This window comes from Bos grunniens, chromosome 2 (assembly GCF_055505025.1).
Source record: "Bos grunniens cultivar Pamir isolate PY7600 chromosome 2, Bosgru_T2T1.0, whole genome shotgun sequence".
NCBI lineage: Eukaryota > Metazoa > Chordata > Mammalia > Artiodactyla > Bovidae > Bos > Bos grunniens.
In genome coordinates this window covers 18,821,369-18,846,961 of record NC_141166.1, presented here as the reverse complement: position 1 = coordinate 18,846,961, position 25,593 = coordinate 18,821,369, and the positions used below count along the sequence as shown (strand labels likewise).

The following is a 25,593-nucleotide window of genomic DNA, read 5'->3' as shown; positions in this document are numbered from 1 at the left end:
ATTGGGGAACTAAGACTCTGCAAGCCGCCAATAAAATAAGCAAGCTGACAGCATGTGCATGCATGATCAGGCACTCAGTCCTGTCAGACTCTTTGCAAACCCCTGTACTGTAGCCCACCAAGCTCTTCGGTCCATGGAATTTTCCAGGCAACAATACTGGAGACAGTTGCCATTTCCTACTCCAGGGGATCTTCTCAACTCAGGGATCGAACCTTTATCTCCTGCATTGGCAGGTGGATTCTTTACTGCTGTGTCACCTGGGAAGCCCAAGCTGACAGTAGACTATGTCAATACTATTATTTCACAATATAGTTCTTTAATGTCTCACCAGAATGAACTCTACCACTGCCATCTACCATGTACGACACATTATATGGAGACTTGTGCCAGCCTCTGTGAGGACAGAAGAATGAGACCTCTACTCTCAAGAAGTCAAAGATCTCATAAAGAAGATGTAAACAACTAGAAAGACCGTAAAAGCCATCAGTGAAAGAAATGCTGCAGAAGGGAGCAGAAGAGTGAAGACTGAAAATCTTCACAGGAGCTACTGAAAGAAAGTTAAGAGTGTATGTAGCTACAGAGATACAAGGTTGGGGAAAGGTACTAATCCAAGTGAAGAGACAATGAAAGCCAGAGCACGAATGAAGCTCCTGGGTGTTTTCAGAGCAGAAGAGGCAGCTCCTCTGACTGCCCGCAGCCAAGACTGCAAAACGGGATTATAAAATACTGGGGCCATAGCAGAAATTATAGCATTTTCACACATTTGCTATTTATAAGGCAACTACAAGCACTGACGTTTTAAGAATTTTTTTTTTAAAGGGAAATTGGGGAAGGCCCCTTCATATGATCTCCATGAACCTGCTCTCTGAGGACACAAAGCAGCTTATATTACAACTCAACAGTGACTTTCAAACAGGTTATCCATACAAACTCACTTTGGGTTTTCAGGGCATCACACATGCTTAACAGTATGAGGACTTGAAGATGAGTTAATATGACCTTAAGACGATAGCACAAGGTCCATCTATTTATTCAGAATGCTGCTCATGGGTGGAATGAGTAGGAGTTGTAAAGTCAGGGTGGAACTCATTCACTGCTTGTGACAGCCAACAAGCGATTAAAACACACATTAAAAGGCTATAATTTCAAGTCTTGAAGACTTGTTGATAGACACTTCAGCTTATAAATAATAAATAACTCAAAAACCCATGTATGGGTAATAACATTTATAGAAATAAATATATCCTTTCTAAAAAGAAACAGAATAAACTAAAATTATGTGTAAAATTCAGTTCTGTACTTAAATATGCACTGTCTCAAAACATAAGTCCTCAATGAAGCATTTAAATGATCAACTATTTCATGCAAATAATGGATAATTAAATAATGTGAAATGGCTTGCCTTAATTTTTTTTAATATGATTCAACGTAACTTGCAGTCTCTAAAACATGTATCAAGAGATTAAAGAAAACCCCCAAAATCTTGTTAACATAACGGTGATCCAAAATGCTTATCAAAACAAATCAAATAGGACACTACATTAAACCATTACAAAATATTTTCACTTTCAGAATCTTATTTTCACAACTTATTCCTTCAGTAAACGTTAAAAGAATCTTTACTATGGGACAGGCCCTGCGCTTGCTTCTATGGATAAAAGAGCAAAGACTAACTTCAAGAAATTCATAATCTACTAAGGAATACTATTCTATACTCAAATATCTTCAAGCAGAACACCTACATACATTATAAAAGAATGTTCTAGGTAGAACAATGTAAACAAATCAGGCAGTAGTGATCAATGCAGGGATGAACCAGGGGAATAAGGGCTGTGTTCCAATCCATCTTTGTAGCCTGATCTCCTGAATACAGTGCCTAGCACTGATATGGTGGCCATGATCACATTTTTCAGATTAAGCACTTGAAGTTCACAAAGGTTGTATTATTTGTCCAAGGTCACAAACACAGAAAATGCATTACCAGAACTGGAACCCAAGTCTTCTACCTTCAAATCAGATACTCACTTGAACAGTGCTGTTCCTTAATGAAAGATCGGAGCAACAGGCAGCTTTTTAATTCTAGGCGTCTAGAATGACTGTTTAAATCAAGCATAACTCCAAAACTGACTATTAACAGCTTCTCGGCACACTCAAGACAAAATGGGTTTAGTCTAAATAATGGTCTACTTGAGTAGCTTTTTCTTCTGGCCAATCCAGTTTACTGAAACTACAAGAATTACAAAAAAGATCTACAAGTCCTAGGAGAAAAACTATCTAGCAGACTCATTTCAGTCTAGAAAACAACTTCTTTTGCCCATACCCTGAAACTAGCAATAAATTGGGGTAGTACTGATAAGATTTTATTAAAGAACTGCATTTGTGAAAATCCAGGACATTAGCCAAGTTCCACTTAAATACAAAAGACTGGCTCGATATCAGTATACAGATCTATTTACCATAAATAACAGCAAGCACCCACTGTGTACAGAGAAATCTAGCAGACTGGGTAGAAAGTGAAGAACAATTTGCTAGGGGTTTATGCCTTTAAGAAATCTATATAGCACAGCTAAACTACACCCAGACACTAAAAAATTAAACACACACACACACACACACAAATGTAAAGCTAACATTACATGTTAAGAGCTAAAAGCACCAAGATTATATAACAACCTACAAATTATATGTTTTATATAATATTCACCAAATTCTTACCCTTCTACCCTATCCAGGCACTCTGATGGCACAGCAGTCAGGAAGATGTGAGACGCTGAGCACTAAACCAGACAGCACCCTGAGAGACTTGTTGAAGCCAAGAAATTTTCCAAGCAGGAAGACTGGCTGCATAGCTGGCATGGCCAGGCTACCATTACCGCTTTGGAGTGGGAAGGAAAATGGGTGTTATTTTCAATCAGGTTTATGAGTACACCTTCAGGCAAAACACAAGGACACTGAGATAATCCTTGCCCTCAGGAAGCCCATAATCCAGTCAAGGAAACAAAAGCAATGCTTGTCAACAAACCTAGCACTATAATCCCCAAATGAAGCATAGATAGATAACAAAGAAATAAAAAGGAAAGATCATGGGGTAGAAATTTTTGAGTAAATACTTGTGAGTTGAGGTGAACCTAAAATGACTCAAAAGAAGGAAAAAAGCATGTCAGGCTGGCAGATCAAGAACCTGAAGATGAAAAGCAACAAGCAGGTTACTTTTTCAATTTGAGTACATCCAATTACCTCAGCAAACATGCAAAAAATAAATGGGCAATTGGTATCAGTTTGTTCGAAAAGATTCCCACCCACATTCCCTTGAAAGAATTAAAAACAAAAACTCCCTCAGATTCTGTAAAAGAAACCAGACCAAGATCCTGAAATACTTTTCCTTAATTGTGGTGGTCACTTAGCTGCTAAGTCGTGTCCGACTCTTGAGACCCCATGGGATTTTCCAGCCAAGAATACTGAGTGGGTTGCCATTTCCTTCTCCATCCTTAATTGTAGTCTCTGATATTAGAAAATCAATTTCATAAAAGCCATGAACCAGAACAGCAACAAATTTTTTCCACAATAAAAACACGAAGCAATCTGTCTGAACTTTCTCTCAGCAGAATTAACAAGGTATGGTGAACAAGCATATCGCTGCAAAAAAAAGTAACATAACAATTGGGGTCCAAGTTCCACTACCAATTAATAAGCAATTTCAAATTATAAAGTGCTATAACTTCCTATCTCCAACCTACCTTACACTGACAACTTTCCACCACTCCAACTGATAAAAATTTTTTGTAATTACCTCAAAATAGATAATTTTCTAAAGCTAATGACAATTGTCTTACACTTATTTAGCAGTTTGTATTTCTTCTCAGCCATTATATCCACTGGATCTCACAATCAGCCAGTAGGAAAGAGATGGACTATCCATTCCCATTTTACAGATTAAAACAAATGGAGATCAGACAGGGTCAGAGAATAATAACTCAAGGTCACACAGCTACTAAGTGGCAGTGTTATGAATTCGTAGGCCAGCGTGTGTCTTCTTTGCTAGGATGATGACCTCAGACAGGATCATACAAGCATATCCAGATAAAAATGCACTAATCTCAAAAGTTAGAATGGAAAAGTAAACATTACTTCAAATTTACTTTGCTAGATGAAAGCATTGCTTTTATCCTGACCAAGCATCCTGTTCTTCACTGCAAAAAATAATTTTGTTTAGCACCTTCAGAAATTCTAACTACCAACATTTTCTAACTTTAAGAAAGTAAATGAAAAGTAAAATGCCTGTTTACAGACACAAAACAGTAAATGTCAGCTGAAGCAGACTTAAAAACCACTCAAACTCCTGAAAAACTGGGAATCGAATGGAAGCAGTGATAATCTTAATTGTTGTTCTTATTTAGTCGCTAAGTACTCTTGTGACCCCATAGACCACCGTAGCCTGCCAGGCTCCTCTGTCCATGGGATTCCCCAGGCAAGAATACCCGAGTGGGTTGCCATTTCTTTTTTCAGGGGATCTTCTCCACCCACGGATTGAACCCAAGTCTCCGGCAATGCAGGCGTAATCTTAATTACGGCACATTCATAGAAAGGGTGATGTGGCCAAAGCCCACAACCCTCAGCCATTTTAATGTGCTCTGTCTCAACTTCAAATAAATGAAATAAAAATTCATTTTTTATCCCCAAACAATTTCACAAAGATGATATAAAAGCCACACGAGTTCAGTACTTCTGAGGCTGAACGTAGAGCAGAAGTTTCTAAAACAATTAGAAATGCGTTAGAAATGTGTTTACTCTAAAATCCACACTTAATACTGAGTTCTTTCCATGCTCTCTGTGCGAAAAAAATAAATAAGCCTCAATAAAACCCTCTGCCACGTACTGTTTCTAAACCTGATAATTCCACTCCATAACCCTAACTGCTGTCCCCCTTACCCCAACTCGCCAGTAAATGCGACACACACTCAGGATTCATATATAGGCCTCTTGCCTTTTTCTCTAACAACTAGGACCTTTGTTCCGAACGTCGGTTTTTTACCCCACTCAATAGCTCTTTCAAGTTTCTATCCCGTATTTTTTTTGTTTTGTTTTGCTTTTTTGAGAAGAGATTATGAGCCTCAACTTGCCGGGTCTTTTTAACAAATGAAACGCCAAAAATAGCTAGATACTGGTGAGGAATATAAAGTTCAACAACACACCACAGAAGGGCCTACAAAACCAAGGAAAATCCGGGGATCGGGTGATCTGGCAGGCCAGGCAAGACCGGGGAAGGCCGACGAGGAAGGGAGACAGCAGGGGAGCAGTTAGACGTCCACTCGGAACAGGCCCACTGCGCCACTAAACGCCCACCCCCCCGCGCCCCATTCCACACACACCAACGTTCCCCCTGACACATTCTGTCCCCCCCCAATTACCCGACGAAGCAATTAAACCATACCCACCACCAGATACCAGGCTTAAGCTAAACCTCCCCACAAAGTTAAAAAACAAACAAAAAAAAACGGCATTATCAAAAACAAACAAATCTGTCTTAAGGGTTCAGAAGCAGCCCCTTCCGTCCTCTCCTAGCCACACGGGGCACCCAATTCCCTCTCGTCCCCTTGTCCCCCCGCAGGAGTTCAAATGTCTAAGCTACCCCTCGACCTCCCGCCACGATTTGCCTGTGTGTTTAAATCTTTCTTTTTTTCCCCTTCTCCATCAAATGAAAAGATTTCGTTTATTTTTGAGGATGGGACCGACACGGAGAAAGGACAGGATGGGGGACGCTATCACCTCCGTTATTTGCACTCTCCTCTAACTTGTTCCACAACTGGAAACCCACTCACTGTGGAGGAGGATGGAGAGAGGCTGAACTGAACGGACAGACGTTATAATAGGTTTTATGTAATCCACATATAAATAAATTAATCGCCTGACGCGCTCTGAATACTAATACGACAGGAGTGACAACCGGTCCACCTCCCTCCCCACAGGTCCTAACCCCACCCCCACCCCCAATTTCCACGCCGATCAATGGAGAAGGATGCTCCGCTCCTCTCAGCCAAGTTTCCCGGCCTGTTTCACGCCGCCCCCCTCCCCGCGCCCTCCCCGCGTCCTCTCTCGGCGTTCCCCCTCCGTCAAGCCTCAACTTCCCACAGGCAGAAAAAACAACTGCCCAGCGCAGACCCCTCGCCTGCAGCCTCGGCCGCCCTCAACCGTCTCCCCCCACCGGCGGCAAGAAACCTCTTACTGCGGTCTAAAAGTCACTCCGGCCGCTCCCTCCTCTGACCCTCGCTTCCCACAACTGTTGTCACTCGAGCTGCTCCCTAGTTTCCATTTCCGGGCCGTTCCCTGGCCCCGGAGCCTCCCCTCTCCCAGTTTCCGGGCCCCCCATCCCATTTCCGGGGAACCCTGGCCGTCTTTCACACCCCCCCACCTGCACTTCCGGCCCCCCACTTTCTGTCTTCCTAGACGCCCTCCAAGCTCCAAAGCCCACTTCCGGCCCCCCCCCACACACACGACACCCGCCGGGTTCCCCCAGACCCCGCACGCCTTTACCCCCCGGGTTCCGTGAAGGGGCCCTCCTCATGGTTGGCGCGGGGGGGGGGGCACCCAGAGCCCCGCCCCCCTCACCCCCCACCCCGGGCTCCCGCCCAGCCCCAGGTCCCCTCCAGCCGCGGTCTCTCTCCCTCGAGCGCCTAACCCGTCAACCCCTGTCCCGGTCCTTCCGCGGACCCGCCGCCGCCGCCGCTGCCGCCGGGAATAGGCCGAGCGTGGGGGGCGGGAGGGGGGCCCGAATCGCGGCGATGACACAACCGGGCTTCCTGGGACTTTCTGTTCCAGCTCCTCCCCGCCGCCGCCGCCGCCGCCGCCACCACCACCAACCACCACCACCACCCCCCCACCTTCAACCCCTCAACGCAGCCCCCTCCCCCCCACCCAGGCCTGGCCCCGCCGCCGCTCGGAACTGCGCCCCAATTACCTAGTTGGGCCCCAAAGTCTCCGGTCCGGACTCGGTGGCGCGGCAGTAACTTCCTCCTCGCTCCCCCCACCCCCCCCAAGCGGCGGCGGCGGCGGCTCCTCGGGTCCCTTCAATTATCAGCTGAGCCGCAGCACCGCTCCCGGCGTGCGCCTCCGCCCGCGCCGCCTTCTTCCCTCCCCGCCCGTTCCAACACCCTCCGGGAACTACTTTGCCCGCCGCGGCTCGGACTGACGGTGCTCGTCCGCGGGACAGGCCCCCCGCTGCCTACTCGCGGCTCCTCACATAGCCCCTCCCCTCCCCTCCCCTCCCCTCCCACCCCGCCCCCCCCGCCGCCTCGCCACTGCCGGGCTCGACTTCCCCCAGCGGCCTGCGACCTCCTCCCGATCCCTTCGAGGGACCAGGAAGGGGAATGTGAGACTTCGCTTGGTATCCCTCCGCCGGGGTCACCGCCCCCCCCACCCCGCCTTCCCCACTCCCCCTCTGTGGTAACAGGAACTAATTCCCCTCCGGGTCACACGGGACCTCAAGGTGGATATTTCACGGCGCAAGAGTTCCTGCTAACCCTTGGATGAAGGGGATAATCATCCCCAAAGCTAGAAACACCCCGCCAGCTCGAAAGTAGGGTTCGGTTTTTTTAAACCACGGCTGTGGCCCCCGTGACCCCAGGCAGGCCCCGCCCCTTCCTGGTTGTCTTAGCGACGGCGGTGGCGTCCCAAGATGGCGTCGTGGCTGCCGGAGACTCTGTTCGAAATTGTAGGACAAGGCCCAGCGCCGAGCAAAGACTATTACCAGTTATTGGTCACCCGGTTCCAGGCAAGTGCGAGCCGCGGTTTCCCTTCCTACCAACTTTCCGCCAGCCCCGGCGGAGCCGGAAGGCGAGCCACGCTAGGCCCGAGAGCGACCGGTCGTTAGCCGGAAGCGCCGGGTCCCAGCTCCGAGCCGGGAGATTTCCCCTCGTCACCTCGGCCTCCCGTGCGGGCCTGGTGGCCCGCGTCGTCCCTTGCCCCCAACCCCCAGCCCCGCTCGTACCCGGCAAGCTTGGCCTCCTCACAACGCCTCCCGCTCCTTTCCCGCCACTGGGCGTTCCTACCCGTCGAGTTCCCTCCGCGCGAAAAAAAAACAGTCGTCCGCGGCTTGCGTGCAGCCTCTCCGTCAGCGTGGGAAGGAGGGAAAGAAAAGACTCAGCCAAGTGTCCCGAGGAGGAGCCGGCCAGGGAGGGGAGAAAGGGAGGATTTCTTTTCCAGGGTAGGGTTTAATTACGGGAGATTTTGTACATCTTATCGCGGGCTTTTACGTATATACCAAGGCCAAGGCCACATCAAAAAAAACTTCCTTGTTTCTGGGAGGAATTGAGCGTTGGAAGCTTTCCCCTTACCTTTTTGGAGCCCCTTCTATCCCATTGGAAAGAGCGGGGCGGGGGTTGGTAAAAAATGTTTCAGCTGCTCTGCGCGTCAGCCCCACCCATAAATGACATCTGCTCTACAACAATAAGACCGCGGATTATGTTATCGCTCGAGTAACCATCGGCCTATTTTTCTGACTACTTGAGCTGTTTAAGGTGGGCTTTTATGAATGATTTATTGTGCCCACGAAACTTACAAGTTCAACTGGGTCTCCACTCGGAACTCGTTTCTGATTTTCTCGCCGAGTTTACTTAACATCTGTCACCGAGATATTCGTGCACCTTGCACTTTTCCTAGATGGTATTTCTGTAAAATGAAATTTAGAATTCTGTATAGCGTACTTATTTTGGTGCATGTATTGACGGTTTCATCAGTTTTTCCAAGAGCACTTCAATAAACTGACTTTTGTAGCTTCAAGAGCATCTTTTAAAAAAGGAATAATGTGTATTTTTTGTATCTAAGATTTCTAAATATTACATGCGTAATGTCAATATTACAAACGTGATAGCTTGTCGAACTTAAATTTTTCGTTAAACACTTCATAAGAAATGTTTGCACATTGAACTGGGATTTCCTAAAGGCTGAAATTTACTTGTTTTGTGCATTTATTTTAGGATTGACTATTTTCCATTTGCTTTAAAATGTATGAACCTAACAGTTCTTCACATTTAGCATGAATGATTGAACAGTATCATATGTATTCTGACTTCATTTCCTATTTTATCTACTTCAAGTAAGATAGAATGTTCTGATTTTCATTTTGCAGTCATTTCCGTAACTTGTCTTTAAAACTTGTTTTTGAATATTTCTTTTCCTGTTATACTCAGTGTTGTAAGCCTCAACAGACTAAATACTGTTTACCTTTTTTTTTTTTAGGAAATTACCATAGGAGTCCTCATGGTATTACTTTTCCCCAAGAATGGTTCTGTTGTTGGTGTTCTTCACACTTTACTCCCTGGTCTTACTTGGGCACATGCCTTCCTCCAACTTCTCTCGTGAAATTTTTCTTGGCCCACCCCCCAGTATTATTCTTTTTTTTTCTTTCTTTCTTTCTTTTTCTTTTTATTTTTTTAACACATCAAAAACTCTTGTCTATTTCAGGCCCTATATTTTTTCTGTCTGTTGCTTGTGTATTAAATTCTTTTCAAGTTCTGATCCCTTTATTTTTTTAAAGCAGACTGAGTATATTCAAGTTCTGCCAGTGAGAATTAATCTCAAATCTGATTAATTCACTCTCTTGTTAAAACTTGTTAAAAATAGTAACCCCCAAAAATAGTCTTTTCAGTCAAATGTCTTGAGAATATGTTATTTTCTAACCACATATAATTTTTCTAAGTCTCAACCCAGGAAACTAAACATCCAGTGAGAGATGATCTGACATAAATAAGTACTAAAAGACTAGAATTACAATGTGTTTTGTAAAATGGACTTTTTTCTGGAGTAACTTTTTAAAATTGATTCCTGTGCATTTCTTCTCTCACTTTCTTTCTGCCTTTGTTCCCCAAAATGATGTATATTATCCAAAATATGCTCCAGATTTAGATGGATACTTCTTTTACTGTGATTCCCTTTTTTATTCTTTTTCATTGCTTTTATTTTTGTTTGCTTTAAATCCAAATAGCTGCGCATTTGACATGGATTTAAAGACAGATAGATCTCTCATTAGAGCATCATACCATTGTCATAGTCCAAAATATATAAATATTATACATTAGTATTTCCTTTGTCTTCTTGCTTATACAGTGACATCAAGTACATGCTTGTAGAGACATTCCCAGTTAACAGCTTGATGCCATGGTTTTTTTTTTTTCTTTCAAAAAAGGAACTTAGAGAATATAGCTTGAGATTAATATAGCTTAATTCTCAAATCTGATCTTTTTAGTGATGATCCAAAGGCATAGAAAAATCAGTGTCCTGCTATCTAAATCCAAGATTTACCCAAGTATTCCTACTCTAGTTTTAGTAATATATATTATATCGGGTTCTAATCCTTTGAAAACTAGCAGATTTCTAGTTAGGGCCAGAAGGAATCTTGAATATAGTTCAGACCAGGGATATTTCACCTAGTTTCTAAGAAAGTCTTATGTTGTGTTTCTGAATGAAGATCCTTCCTTTATTTTAAATCAGCAACTTGTAATTTATTGTGGGGATGCAAAATATAAGAGGATTCCTGCCTTCAAAGAGTTTATCATTTCCTTCAACAAAAATTGAGCACCTTTTATATGCCAGGTACCTTTTTTGATTCAGAGAATCATCAGTGAACCAAAAAAAGTCCCTCTTCTCCTGAAGCGTATAGTCTAGTGGAAAGAATATAGGTAAGTGACTTGTTTTCTATAAACACTCTAATGCTTTAACTTTTGTTTTAAGTACAAAGGAGATTCTTGAGGAATTGCCAAGTTAATGAATAGCTCAAACATTTTAAAATCAATGAGTCCAGAGGAAGCAAAAATCACTTTAGACTATGAGGTGCAGGAGAGCACTATGACAAGTTTTTTGTCTTGAAATTCTATCTTATTTGTTCCCTTGAAATAGAAGTGTTGCTTCAGGTGGTCAGAACTAGTGACTTGGATTTAATGTGACAAATACTGGAAAACTGCTAGAAACACTAACCATGTGCTAAGTAGGTAAGAGTTGGCAGATATGGCCTGTTGCTCCTAAAAACACAGGTGGTTGCCCGAAGAGCACAAGTATATTATAGTCACTCCAGCAGATGAAAGAAGGCTGAAGAATTATAAAATAGATTAGTCTTATTTTATCTATCTCATTAAATCTGAGAACTCCCAAAAAGACACCTGAAGCTAATGTCATCTGGAAAAAAAAAATCTGAAAACTTACTCCCCCAAAGTGGCAAATATTTTTGACATGCTTTAGAGCTATAGCACTGATAAACTGAGAACTCCTGAGGTCCCATGCCAGTCTGTGATAGGAAGCTGTCATTTCAGTGACTTCTGAAAAAGGAATTAAAACTAGACTTGGTGGCAGTTGTTTGAAAGAGACTTCACAACAAAGAATTGTGCTGCTGACGCTTCAATCCACTGACCAATTTGAGAGATTTAAAATTTAGTACAGTCTAATAAAACTGTCAATCCAAACACCCTTTGACCAGGCATATCCATATCTAGGATTTTATATCCAAAAATGTTTTCACATGTGTACAAGGATATGTGAGCAAGGATACCCACCAGTGCTCGCTTCAGCAGCATATATACTATAATTGGAAGAATACAGAGATCAGCATGGCCCCTGCACAAGGATGACACGCAAATTCATGAAGCGTTCCGTTTTTTTTTTTTTTTGACAGAAAGCAATAAAATTTTGTAAAGCAATTATCCTTCAATAAAAAATAAATCACACCCCCCCCCAAAAAAAAACAAAGAATGTACACCAAAGTAAATACTTGTAAAAATATCTTTCCATAAACTACTATGCAATCTTGGGCCTTCCCAGACGGTCCAGTGGTTAAGACTCCACCCTTCTACTCAAGGGGCAGGGGCTCAATCCTTGGTCTGGGAACTAAGATCCCATATGGCACAAGGCACCCGCAAAACTAAAAAGATGAAAAATATTATGCAGTCTTTTGAAAAAGATGTGCTAAATCTCTTATTTTTTCAGTTGACCAAATAAAATCTTAAGCAAGGAAAGCAGGGTTAAACATCGTACGATCCCATTTTTAAAAAGAGCACCAATAGTTTTTATTTTGTTTTGAGTAAATGCTAGAGGGAAAAGCTAGAGAGATTCTCTCTCATGGATAGAATTATGGGTTGCTTTTGCTTTCTCCATTACATATTTCTGACAGATCTGCAGTTTTCCTACAGAAATATTTTTATAATCAGAGAAAAACAATAAAGGTTCAAAATGAAGACACAAAGAACCCTTACTCTGAGAAGTTGCCCTCTTCCGTGTATCGTCTTCCTCCTGTTTCACCAGTGCCGCCTTTGAGCCACCTCCCACAGTAAACCATGGGCCACATCAACAACTCTGTCACCAAGATCCTGCTGTGTTGTACTTGGGGTGGGGCTTCACACAGTGCAGAAGTAATGTTTATTCCAGAAATTCAGAGGAGGTGCAAGTTGGGTTAATGGTTGCTTGTAAAATTTTAAGGAGATCTAACTGAAACTCCTGGTCTTATGTTTTTGCTTTCAGGGTAAGCAATAATTACTTTTGAAAAACTAAGGGACAGCCCACCCATGTCTTGTTGGGTGTGTGATTGTACTAACGAGCTATAAAGAGACGTGGAGGGAATTCCCTCTCGGTCCACTGGTTAGGACTCGGTGCTTTCACTGCTGTGTCTGGATTCCATCCCTGGTCAGAGAAGTAACCTGACTAACTAAACTAACCTTCGATGCCCTGGCTGCGAGCATCGAAGCCTAAAAAAAAAAAACGAGAGAGAGATGTGGAGAATAAGGCAAAGATGGTTTACTGAAGAGATTTATTTGCCCTCCAGTAAAGCTTAAAGAGGGCTTCCCTGGTAGCTCAGACTGTAAAGAATCTGCCTGTAATGTGGGAGACCCGAGTTCGATCCCTGGGTTGGGAAGCTCTCCTGGAGAAGGGAATGGCAACCCACTCCAGTATTCCTGCCTGGAGAATCCCATGGACAGAGGACCCTGCTGGGCTCCAGTCCGTGGAGTCCACAAAGAGTCGGACATAACTGAGTTATTCACACTTTAAAGCTTAAAGAACGAAATTTCATAAGTAAATTGAAATCATATCAAATAGACATCCAGATTACACATTTTTGGGAACTTGAATGGGATGCACTCAGCTTGATATTATGTTGGTATTTTCCCAGGGGACTCAGGCACCCCTAAATCATGCTCTGCTATAGCCATGCCCCCCTCCACATAAGAGTCACATGAGTGGAGAAGATAAAGCAGAAGCAAGTAAACTTACCCCTTCCTTGGCCTTAGTGGAACTTGCCACTGATGGAACTTCACAGCCATGGTGCCTCCTCTACCCAGTGCCCACCAGCCACCACCAAAACGTTTCTACACAGAAAGAGCTGCTGCTCCTTTTCAAGTCCAAAGTACAGCGGAGTGCTTGCATTCACATGTTTTCCTCCCCCCAATTGCTGAAGACCAGACTCACACTGCTCTTCTTCAGGTACCTGTCAAAGGCCCTCTTCCTCTGCCTGCAAAGATGAACTTTTCCCTTCTCCGCTGCCTTTTAGGACTTTCCACCCAGCCCTGCACAGGGCCCTCATCCAGGAATGTTTGGGTTTTCCCTCCCACTCCTCCTGACAGTAGCACCTGAGGTGAACATACCCTTCCCTGCCCTGCAGGTTCAGCCAGGTGTTCGTACCTCCCACATGATGCCTCTTCTCTTCCTCATATCTGAAACACCAGAGAAATGATCCCCAGCCCAGGACACTTCAGAATGGGCCCCACTCGAGTCGTGAAATTACTTTTAATCAGAAATGTAAATTCCTTTTGATTTTTTTAAGTGGCCTGTGGCACTTGTCAGAGGAGAGGGATAATATAATACCAACAAGGTGGTTAGAGTTTTTAAAATAACAATATTCAGTACTTTTATAACCTAGTCTTCAAATGGGCTCCTAAATCCTCACTTCAAAATTACACAAGAACTAGCCGGAGCTTCAGGATCGGCTTCTCCCAGGTAAATCGTTCATTCAGCATCTCTGAGTGCCTCCTCAACCTGGGCAGTTAATTTGGTCTCACCCTCCATTGACCAGGTTTGTCTCCTAATTATATGGGGCAGTAGAGCACTTAATTGGGAGTCACTGAGTCATGGATCCTTTTATTCCTTCTGGTAGCCTGCAAGCCCTCGACCTGGGGCATGACACTTAATTTGTCTCGGCCCCAGTTGTCTCATCAACATAATAAGGTTACTAGTCTAAGAGATCAGTAAGGTTTATTCCATCTCTGAAATGCTGTTCCATGTGAAAGTAGTGTTTGACCCTAGGAAAAAAGCACTAAAAAAAAAGTTTTTTTTCTTTAAATTAAGCGTGCTTTGCAGATCTTGTATTAGTGGCTTTATGACCTGTTGTAAGTTTCACCTGCCTGAGGTTTCATGTCTTTATCTGTAAAAACGAGCAGTTCATCCCTGGGCTGCTTCACACATCATGGTGAGAACCAAAAAATGTCAAAAGCACTCCGGGCCAGGGTTTCTCAAAGAGAGGTCATGATCAAATAAGACTGGAAAATCCTGGGTTCAGCACAAATCTATTTGCTTTTCTTCTCCAGAATTTCTCAAAGGCTTTCAAATCCTGCTGTGCAACAGGATTTCTCCGAGAGGAAACAGCAGGGCGAGCTTTTCCTACAAGCACGTGACTCCCGAACCCCTTTTCCTCTGAGCGTCGCAGGATCTGAGGTTCTGTGGTTGCTCTTTGGAAAATGCCCAGTGGTAGGCCTGCTGTACAACACCAAAGACTGAAGAAATGTCTGTTGGGCATTTGTGTCGCCTTACCTTCTTCCAGCGCCAAGCCAACCTTCACTTTTCCGTGAAAACGATTGTTGTAACTGGTTAGTCATCTCAGGACTGTGTTACTTTATTTATTCTTCCCATCGTCTTATGTTTCCACAGAAATAGCTACTGATGTCTTGATTGGGGTTGTAATGCCTGCGTAGGTTCCATTTGTGCTGAACAAACATCTTTGCAATGCCAAATTTTCAATCTGAAAACATAGTATTTCCTTCCTTTTAGAATTTTTTTAGATATACTGAAGTTTGCTCAAAGATTTCTTACAGTGTAGAAATGTTACATATATCTTGTTAACATTCTAGGTGTTTGACTTTTTTTGAGTTAAACTCCTTATTACAATTGGATTTTCTGTTGTTTTTTGCTCCTAGTAAATTTCCTTTCATCTAGTAACCTTGCTAACTCACTTACTAATTCTGGTAATTTGTGATTCTTTTTTCTTCCAGTTTTATTGAGATATATTTGACATACAGCACTGTATAAGTTTAAGGTGTACAACATAATGATTTAACTGACATACGTTACAAAATGACTCCCACAGCGAGTTTAGAGAATATCCATCTTCTCATATTGATACAACTTCCCTGGTGGCTCAGATGGTAAAGCGTCTGTCTACAATGCAGAAGACCTGGATTCAATCCCTGGTTCGGGAAGATCCCCTGGAGAAGGAAATGGCAATCCACTCCAATACTATTGCCTGGAAAATCCCATGGACAGAGGAGCCTGGTAGACTACAGTCCACGGGGTCGCAAAGAGTCGGACACGACTGAGCGACTTCACTTTCACTTTCATATTGATACAAAATAAAAAAGAAAAGGTTTCTTAGGAGAACTCTTAGTATTTACTCTTTTAAAACTTATATATATAACATATAACAGTTTTTAACAGATTAATCATGTTAATCAAGATAAATCAGTACTTATCTCAAACTGGAAATTTCTTCCTTTTGACCACCTTCATCCAGTTCCTCCTTCCTCCAGTTCCCACTTCTAGTAACCACAAGTCTGATCTCTTTTCCTATTAAGTTTGTTTGTTTGTTGAAGTTTAATTGACCTATAATACTCTGTTAATTCCTGATGCACGAAATAGTGATTCCATATTTCTATACATTACAAGCTGATCATGATAAATCTAGTTACCATCTGTCACCATACAATGATATACATGATTATTAACAGTCTTCCCCACTCTGTACATTTCATGCCTGTAGCTCATTTATTTCACAACTGGAAATTTGGACCTCTTAATTTCTCTTATGTATTCCATTCATACTCCCACCTCCTTCCTCTCTGTCAACTCTTAATACCTCCTTGCTCTCTATCTATGACTCTGTTTTGTTATATTTAATTATTTTTCAGATTCCACATATAAGTGAAACCATACAGTATTTGTCTTTTTCTAACTTTTTCCACTTAGCATACTACTCTCTAGGTCCATTCGTGTCACAGATGCAATATTTCATTCTTACATGGCTGAGTAATACTCCATTAGACATATAGACCACATCTTCTTTATCTAGTTCGTCTGATGATGGACACTTAGGTTGCTTCCATATTCTGGCTATTGTGAATAATGCTGCAGTGAACAAAGAAGTGCATATATCTTTTCAAATTAGTGTTCTTGTTTTCTTTAGAAAAATACTCGGGAGTGGAATTGCTAGATCAAAGACACTTGCTCCTTGGAAGAAAAGCTATGCCAAACCTAGACAGAATATTAAAAAGCAGAGACATTACTTTGCCTACAAAGATGCATATAGTCAAAGCTATGGTTTTTCCTATAGTCATAAGTGAATGTGAGAGTTGGACCATAAAGAAAGCTGAGCGCTGAAGAACTGATGCTTTTGAACTGTGGTGTTGGAAAAGACTCTTGAGAGTCTCCTTGGACAGTAAGGAGATCCAACCAGTCCATCCTAAAGGAAATCAGTCCTGAATATTCTTTGGAAGGACTGATGTTGACACTGAAGCTCCAATCCTTTGGCTACCTGATGCGAAGAACTGACCATTGGAAAAGACCCTGATGTTAGGAAAGATTGAAGTCCGGAGGAGAAGGGGATAACAGAGGATGAGGTGGTGGGGTGGCATCACTGACTCGATGGACATGAATTTGAGCAAGCTCTGGAGTTGGTGATGGACAGGGAGGCCTGGTGTGCTGCAGTCCGTGAGGTCACAAAGAGTTGGACATGACTGACCAAGTAAACTGAACTGATGGTAGTTCAGTCCATAAGAAAACCAACCCTGAATATTCATTGGAAGGACTGTTGCTGAAGCTGAAACTCCAGTACTTTGGCCACCCGATGCAAACAGTCAGCTCACTGGGAAAAGGCCCTGATGCTGGGAAAGATTAAAGGCAAAAGAAGAAGGGAGTGGCAGAGGATAAGATGGTTGGATGGTATCACCGACTCTAGATAAATCTTCACAAATTCCAGGAGGTGGTAGAAGACAGAAGAACCTGTCGTGCTACAGTCCATGAGGTCGCAAAGAGTTGGACTTAGCAATTGAACAACAAATGGTAGTTCTGTTTTTAATTTTTGAGGTACTTTCATCTGTTTTCCATAGTGGCTGCAATCATTTACATTCCCTTCAACAGTGTACAAGGGTTCCCTTTTCTCCACATCCTCACCAACACTTGTTATTTGTTGTGTTTTTGATAACCATTCTGACAAGTGTGAGGTGATATCCCACTGTAGTTTTGATTTGCATTTTCATGATGATCAGTGATGTTGAGTATGTCTACTGACCATCTACATGTCTTTGAGAAATTGTCTGTTTAGACCCTCTGCCCATTTTTTAAATCAGGTTACTTGTTTTTACTGTTGTTGAGTTGTATGAGTTGTTTGTATATTTTGGATATTGACCTCTGATCAGATGTAGTTTGCAAATATCTTCTCCCATTCAGTAGGCAGCCTTTTAGTTTTGTTGATAGATTCCTATGCAAATCTGTTTGACATAATCCTATTTGTTTATTTTTGGTTTTGTTTCCCTTGCCTGAGAAGATAGATCCAAAAAATAATTACCAAGACTCATATCAAAGAATGTGCTGCCTGAAAGAATCTATAATTCTTTTCCACTTTCTGACACATTCATGTCATCTGTGAATAATGACATGCATTTCTTCCTTTCTGATTGTCATGTCTTCTTTATCCTTTCCTTATTGCATTGGCTAAGACTTCCACTAAAACGCTGAAGAGAGATAATACCAGGCATTCTGGTCTTGTTCTGACTTTGGAGGAAGACTTTCAATATTTCACCATAAAGTATGTTGTTTGCTGTAAGTTTTTTAAAACTCAGATAAACTATGTTTCCTTTTATTTCAAGTTTGCCAAAAGTTTCTGTTTTGAATGGATAGTGAATTTTATTTTTAAAAAATCTTTTAGCTGTATAACTAAAATTTGCTGTTTTTCTCCAAATCTGTCTTCAGATCATTATCAGTTGTTTGCTTCCTGGCCGAGGCTCCTGTGCTCAACATTCCTAAGTAACACCTATTGCTTTCCCATGCAGCTGCCCCATTGTTCTTGTTCAGTAGCTGAGTGGTGTCCTACTCTTTGCAAACCCATTGACTGCAGCATGCCAGGCTCCTCTGTCCTTTTGCTATCTCCAGGAGTTTGCACAAATTAATGTCCCTTGGGTCGGTGATGCTATCCAGCCATTTCATCCTCTGTGGCCCTCTTCTCCTGCCTTCAGTCTTTTCTAGCATCAGTATCTTTTCCAGTGAGTCAGTTCTTCACATCAGGTGGCCAAAGCATTGGTGCTTCAGCTTCAGCATAGTCCTTCCAATGAATATTCAATCCTTTTGGATTGACTGGTTTGATCTCCTTGCAGTCCAAGGGACTCTCAAGAGTCCTTCGGCACCACAGTTCAAAAGCATCAACTCTTCGGGGCTCACCCTTCCTTATGGTCCAGTTCTCACATCCATACATGACTACTGGAAAAGCCATAGCTTTGTTGATCTTTGTCAGCAAAGTGATGTCTCTGCTTTTTAATATGCTGTCTAGGTTTGTCATAGCTTTTCTTCCAAGGAGCAAGTGTCTTTTGCTGTGTACTTGGCCCCAGTCACCCAGGGGACTTCTGTTGGTCACCCCACATCCAAATCCTGTTCTCTTCTTTAAGTCTCATCTGAAATGTCCACTTGACATTTCAAATCAGTGGGGAAATGGAGAACCATTCTATAATTATCATGACAATTGGCTATCAAATTTGTCACAGAATAGAAACGGTTAACTAAATCCCTATCACCCATTAAAAAATCTGTACTCCTGCACTATATGTTTAAAATTTTTATATGGATTTTAAAACTTAGTGCTATGCACACAAACATACACTATGAAAGTTCCATACAAAAATAAGACTGGATAGCGTTTTCATTTGGAGGTAGAGTCTGAACATTCTGAACAGCATTCTGAACCTGAAAGCCATAATGGAAAAGAATGGCAGATCAAGTACGTGTGAAATAAAATTTTTTCTTCATGAATGATACTTCAAATTAATGCCTATGGAAATGATACTTCAAATTGCCTATGGAAAGTGTTGGCCACATATTTACCAGGCAAAGGGTTAGTATATCCTGTGTCCAAAGATTTTCAACCCGACAAATTAATAAGAAAAACAGCCTTATGGAGAAATGGGGGCTATGGACAGTCACCTGAAGAAATACCACATGGCTAATAAGCATATGAAAAGATGCTTACTAGTAACCTTACTGAGTGATCAAGAAGTTTGAAAACCAGCAGATTCAGATTTTTCCACTGGCAAAAACAAACCATCAGGTTGTCAAGGCTGTAAGAGGTGGCTTCACTGAGTGCCATCAGCTCCAGGACCGGGCCAACAGTACCAGAATGGAGCACCTTCCCCCCCAGAATCTTGCCATCTACAGGGAGGCAGACCAACTACAGAATGTGATCTGTACAGCACAGAGGTGATCTCTCTAGTGAGGAGAGCCTTGCAGGGAATCCCGAGTAGTTGGCAGTGATCAGGGAAGACTTCAGGAGAACTAGACATGTGGCACTAGTAGTAAAGAATCTGCCTGTCAATGCAGGAGATACAGGAGACTTGGCTTGGATCCCCGGGAAGATCCCCTGGAGTAGGAAATGGCAACCCACTCCAGTATTCTTGCCTGGAGAATCCCATAGACAGAGGAGCCTGACGGGCTACAGTCCATGTGCCTCAAAGAGTTGAACACAACTGAGTGACTGAGCACAGATTTGAGCTGAGACCAAGACGAGGTGGGGACAGTCCTGTGGGCCCAGGATGCAAGAGCACAGAGCCTGTCCCCAGGATGGGTGGTGGTCATGCCCTCTTGTAGGCTGTAAAGCTGGCTGGGACCACCGCGAAGCAGCCAGGGAACAGATCAGGAAGTGCCTGGTAAATCTTGAAATAAGACTTGATTCAGCTAGTCAGTGGTTTTCACATTACCTTTTGGTTTTGCAAATAAATGCACTTGGGAGGCTCCACAAGCATTTTATTCCAGTCTCCTCTTTAGGAATATTTTTTGCTAGTTTAAAGCTTGTAAAACCAAAGAAATACTTACACCCTCAAATATTTTGTATACCAAGTTTTATCACCTTAACTGTGCTTCCAAAAGCTAGATGAACATGTTTTGGTGCAGACCACAGAGGAAAGCATCTGTCACTGCTGTAAATACAGTAGAGACTCTTACAAATGTGTCATTGTTTGGGAAGGTGGAGCTCTGACCAACTCTCTGGAGTCCTGCCCATACAAAGCAGGTATAATCAGAGCAGAGTTAGCCTGAAAATCAGGAGAGGCTAAGGAGCACCAGCTCTGCACAGAATCGTCAGACACTGAGAGTTCATAAAAACGCACGAGCCAACTTATTGTAGAGTTTCAACACACAGTAAGTGGTTTTCAGTGCTTTTTGTCTGAATTTGGCATTTGTGATGAGGCAAGAATTTAGTAGATAGTTGTTAATCCCATTCAACTCTGAAACAGAAGACTTTTTAAAAATTTTTTTGACGTGGACCATTTTTAAAGTCTTTATTGAATTTGTTACCGTATTGCTTCTGTTGTTTTTTTATGTGCTGGTGTTTTGACCATGAGGCATGTAGGATCTTAGCTCTCCCAGCAGGACTTAAACTCACATCACCTGCATTGGAAGGGGAAGTCTTAACCACTGAACCACCGGGGAGGTCCCTGAAACAGAAGTCTTAACTATTCCCACACTTCTGGATTTCCTGGATCCTTTGAATTGAAGAGCACTTATTCTAAAATCAGCCATGTGAATTTTTTTTTTAATGTGATTTCAATTCATTCAACAAATATTTGAGTGCCTCCTGTCCACCAGGTGCTACTGGGCACCGTGCCAAGCACAAAGTATACAATAGAGTGCAAAAGTTCATGTTCTCGGTCCTCATGGAGCTAGATGCTAATGAAATAAACCTTCAAGCCAAATTAAGATGTCAACCAAACAAGATGTCCGCCCTGGTAAGTGCTGTCAAGGGGAGATACCCACGTGCCTTGAGGATGTGGCCTGGTCAGGGAGGTCATGGGAGGTGCTCCGGAGGAAGTAAAGCTTGAGCTTTGGTCATGAAGATGGGTGAATGGAAAGAGGAGGGCAGGGAGCAGGTGGCTGGGCCATGCCAGCTTCCAGCTTTGTCCTGATACGGAGAGAACCAGAGCCCTTGATTTTGAAGAGGATGAAGTGGCATACCCTATCCTAGTGATTGCAGGGCACACCTTTTTTTTTGCATCTTCATATCTCCAGAATCAAAGTGTAATTAGCAGTTTTTTCTTTCTGAGCTAGACATAAAATAATGATACATACAACTAGAGTTGATGAAGTATGGTGATCAGGTTTTGCATTTTTAAGAGATTACCCTGGATGTAATGTGGAGAACAGATAAGATTATCTGCATGGATCAGGGTTTTCTTTATATTACAGTAAAATGCAGAAACCTGCTCCTGCTGCTGAGTAACGGTAATTTCACTTTCACCTATACCTCACTGTCTAATTTCAAAGTTCTCCTTTTATCAGAAGAGTTTGTTCTCATTATTAATCTGAAATTATCATAGATCTACATAAAAAAACTCCTTTTATTCAATAGATAAATTTAAATTGACAAACATAAAAATCTGTACAGAATGTCCCTTAATAAAAGGGTTTTGGGGGCTTCCCTGGTGGTGCAGTGGTTAAGACCCTGCACTTCTAATGCAGAGGGCATGGGTTCGATCCCTGGTCAGGAAACTAAGATCCCACTTGCCCCCACAGCCAAAAGATAAAGGACACGGAAGGGGAGTTCTGCTATGGAAAACTATGGTAACTATACTGTTCTAGGTAATAGGGATCCCTTGAGGATTTTTGCAGAGAAGAAATCAAAACTGCCGACAAAACTCTTAACTCTGGCTACAGCAAAAAGAAGTCCTGAGGGAGAGGGAGGAAACCTCATGGAAATGAAAGGAGGGAAGTGGGTGATCAAACTCTTAAAACTCTTGAAACTCCCATTTTCTAGAAGAAGAAGGAAAATGGAGATAAAACTTTTATAACCATCTATAGGACTTTGTGAAGTAAGATATACAAATGATTGACATGATTCCCTTCCCTTCCTTTATCCTAGTAAGCTCCTTTAGTTCCAAGATAAGTCTTTTCTCTTCTGTAAAACCATTTTGTCTCTTTGTTGTTTTTTTTTTTTTTTTTTAAGGAAGAGATTAGCATTCAAAAGTAAAAAACTGTATACACATTCAGACCCTTTCACACTGCCCTCTGTTTCAGCGGCCGCCCCCAGCCCCTCAGTGACTGGTGCTCCAAGTAAGACACTCTGAAGAACCGAAGAGACAGTTGGATACATTTTTAGTGCTTTAGTATTTTGCTTACTCTTTCAGATTATTTTTCCCAGTTGGTAGACTTTAAGCAGTGACTAAAGGATCTTAAGTGAAATATAAATTACTCCTCAACATTACCTTTGAATACTGGATTACTTTGTTTTGTTGGTTGTTTCTTGGAGGGAGGTTAGTAACACCAAGCTCCCTCTATTAAAGACACAGCAAACACATCCTCATCATAGTACCCACTGCAGTGTCATATGCCTTTCACATGAGGATTGTGCATTTGAGAGTAATTCTCCCAAAATAGTTAGGTGTGTGTCTGATTTGTGGAGAAATTGGCCATAAAGCCCATGTAGCTATTGGTTATGGATTGAATTATGTTTTCCCCAAAAAAGATACTTTGAGGTCTTAACCCTATTATCTCAAATGGTGACCTTATGTAGAGATTGCAGATGTTACTAGTTAAGTAGGGCAGACCCCAAAGCAGTGTGACCACTGCCTTTATAAAAAGAAGACAGTGTCATAACCAGGGCAGAACTGGAGTCATGCCTCAAGGAATGCTGAAGGTTGTCAGCAAACCACAGAAGCCAGGAAGAGGTTTCCTCTATAGGCTGCATAAGGGAGCATGGCCCTGCCAATGCTCTGGTTTCAGACTTCTAACCTCCAGAACTGTGAGACAATACATTTCTGTTATTTTAAGCCAGCCAGCTTGTAGCAATTTGTTAACAGCAGTCCTCAGAAACCAACATAGTATATGAGGATATTCATGGCCACTTACTCAACTCACCTGAAATAGGGCAGTGGAAAAATATAGTTGTATGGATCCATCAGGCATTGCATGCCTCATCTTAAGTTGCCATCTGCCGCGTGCGGTCCCCCATCCCTCCCTTTGTCACAGTTAATTGGACCAAGGTGGAACCTGTCTTTGGGCCCGTGGCTCCCTTGGCTAACCAGCAGCCATATGACTTGTGTGTGGCCTGGTGTGGAAAAGATTTGAACTAAGAGGCTCAAGGGGATATGATCAGTTAGCTGTAGGGAAGTGAAATAGAAAGGTAAAGAGGAAGCTCGAAAAGGCCACTCTTAACTGTAAGCTACTGGCCAAGAGAGGAGCGGAAAAAAAGACACCCAGAGCAGAAGAGAAAGGACCGTGGGGGTGGGGGGGTGGCACAAAGTAGGGGGCATGGAGCTCAGCTTTGGTGAGTTGGCAACTTGCCTCTCTACACTCATCCTCACTTTTTAATGAAGAGCTCAACTTTGGGAGTTCTCTGATGGCCTTGTGGTTAGGATTCCAGGCTTTCACTCCCGTAGCCAGGGTTCAATCCAGAAAAAAAAAAAAAAACTTTTAGTTGGGCTTAAAGTTGCCTGTCCAGTAGAGTACATGACCCACTATCCTGGAAATTGAGTTGTTGTTGTTCAGTCACTCAGTCACATCCAACTCTTTGTGACCCCACAGACTGCAGCACACCAGGCTTCCCTATCCTTCACCACCTCCCAGAGCTTGCTCAAACTCACATCCATTGAGTCGGTGATGCCGTCCAACCATCTTGTCTTCTGTCGTCCCCTTCTCTTCCCGCCTTCAGTCTTTCCCACCATCAGGGTCTTTTCCAGTGAGTCAGCTCTTCACATCAGTTGGCAAAAGTATTGGAGCTTCAGCTTCAGCATCAGTCCTTCCAATGAATATTCAAGGTTGGTTTCCTTTAGGATTGACTGGTCTGATCTTGCAGTCCAAGGGACTCTCAAGAGTCTAGGTATGACCTTGAAACTAAGTATTCAGGACTTAGTGTCGGGCAGGAAGAGGGCATGGCCTTTCCATATGGCTGCTGAGAATGAGAGCCAGGGCCAGGGATAGGTGGACAGGGAAGTCAGCTCAGCCCCTGTCTCACCTGGCACAGCAGCCAGGCTTCCCAGAGCACAGGAAATAGCTCTCTCTGCCACTCCACCGTTGCCACATGGTGTCCCTTTGTGTCTCTTCCTTCTTGTGTCTCTTCTCTGCATGCAAGTGTCAGTCAGGTCCTTTGGAGTCCTCCTCTCACAGAAGGCCCTCAGTCTTCATCATGAGGAAGCCTCAGGAGATAATGACAGGCTTCTTGGCAGTTCAGTCTTCAGAGCCTTGAGGACCCACAAGAGGCCAGGAGGGGAGGGTGTGCAGCTCTAGGCTGGCCTCCCTCCGCAGCAGCAGTCAGTCTGGTCTCCCCTGCTCCTCTCCACGGGGCCTTGGCTGCTGCTAATTCCTCCCTGTCCCTGGGCCTCCGTGTCCTGCTTGATGCTGCCCCTGCCAGGTGACCAGTGCTGGGCCTCAAGTTTGCTTCCTCCAGAGGGAGGACCTCGTGTTTTCTTTCAGCCGCTGGTCCCTGTTGGGGAGCTTTTTTCCATTAGACCTCCCCACTGGCCAGACAATCCTGTGTATTGCTCATCCTTGGGTCAGGTGTTGAGTTGACCCTTTTGCCACCAGCATCTGTCTTCCTTCTTGTAGTAACGGTACCCAGATTTTCCTCCGAACCACGCTTCCCTCCCCCTCACTGCACGTGATTTGAATAGCTGGATGCCACATTGTCAATGGCCAGGTGATATGGAGAACCCAGTCCCAGCCAATTAGATGCTTAGACTGTTGAGAAAGGAGCGTTCCCTTCACCTCTGCTGGGAGCTGTAATGATGTCAGCCAGGGCGACAGGGGAAGAAGCAGCCAGGAGGTAAAAGGCAGAGCAAGTATTTGTGGTAGGGTTTGCAGCTCCTGGAGCCTGCTGGTCCCACTGCTGTATAAGCCAGTGAGGTTCTCTTTTTCCCTCAAACCAGTTTGAGAGGATTTTCCATCACCTCAAACTGAAAACGTTCTGACTGGTCCAGGTCAGATGGCCCCTTCAGTCCAGTTGGGAGTGGCTGGGATGGCCAGCCAGGCGTCATCTGTATAGCAAAGTGTCCTAGGGGAAGGACAGCCTCGGAGACAGGAGGCTGGGTGAGATGGGCATTTTGAAGTTCAGCATCTCCAGTGTGAATAAGAGCCTGCAAGGCAAGATCAGGTGGCTATTGT

The 25,593-nt window shown here is 43.3% G+C and overlaps 2 protein-coding genes, 1 long non-coding RNA gene and 1 other non-coding gene across 61 annotated transcripts in view; 3 read left to right on the top strand and 1 right to left on the bottom strand.

Moving 5' to 3' along the window:
- TRIP12 (thyroid hormone receptor interactor 12) overlaps positions 1–8,197 on the bottom strand; it is a 151,338-nt gene extending 143,141 nt beyond the window's left edge. For 14 of the 49 annotated variants that reach the window (XM_086336913.1, XM_086336952.1, XM_086336977.1 and 11 more), the window contains exon 1: positions 6,956–7,400. The gene's annotated coding sequence lies outside the window, so the exon portion shown is untranslated. Of the gene's footprint in view, positions 1–6,223; positions 6,406–6,955; positions 7,401–7,984 lie in introns of those variants that run through there. The other 35 variants (XM_086336924.1, XM_086336944.1, XM_086336969.1 and 32 more) reach the window with 8 other exon arrangements.
- The window catches only part of FBXO36 (F-box protein 36), a 114,882-nt gene continuing 96,657 nt past the window's right edge, over positions 7,369–25,593 (top strand). For 5 of the 10 annotated variants that reach the window (XM_086337402.1, XM_086337392.1, XM_086337368.1 and 2 more), the window contains exon 1: positions 7,377–7,768. In XM_086337402.1, the coding sequence (XP_086193528.1) occupies positions 7,673–7,768 (96 nt within the window). In that variant the 5' untranslated portion in view covers positions 7,377–7,672. Of the gene's footprint in view, positions 7,769–25,593 lie in introns of all 10 variants that reach the window. The other 5 variants (XR_015141154.1, XM_086337413.1, XR_015141139.1 and 2 more) reach the window with 4 other exon arrangements.
- On the top strand, positions 11,543–11,646 carry LOC147377718 (U6 spliceosomal RNA). The gene has a single exon (XR_015154062.1). It is a non-coding gene; the product is annotated as a U6 spliceosomal RNA (small nuclear RNA).
- Positions 14,559–18,100, top strand: LOC147377717 (uncharacterized). Its single transcript, XR_015141156.1, has 2 exons — positions 14,559–14,837; positions 16,427–18,100. It is a non-coding gene; the product is annotated as an uncharacterized LOC147377717 (long non-coding RNA).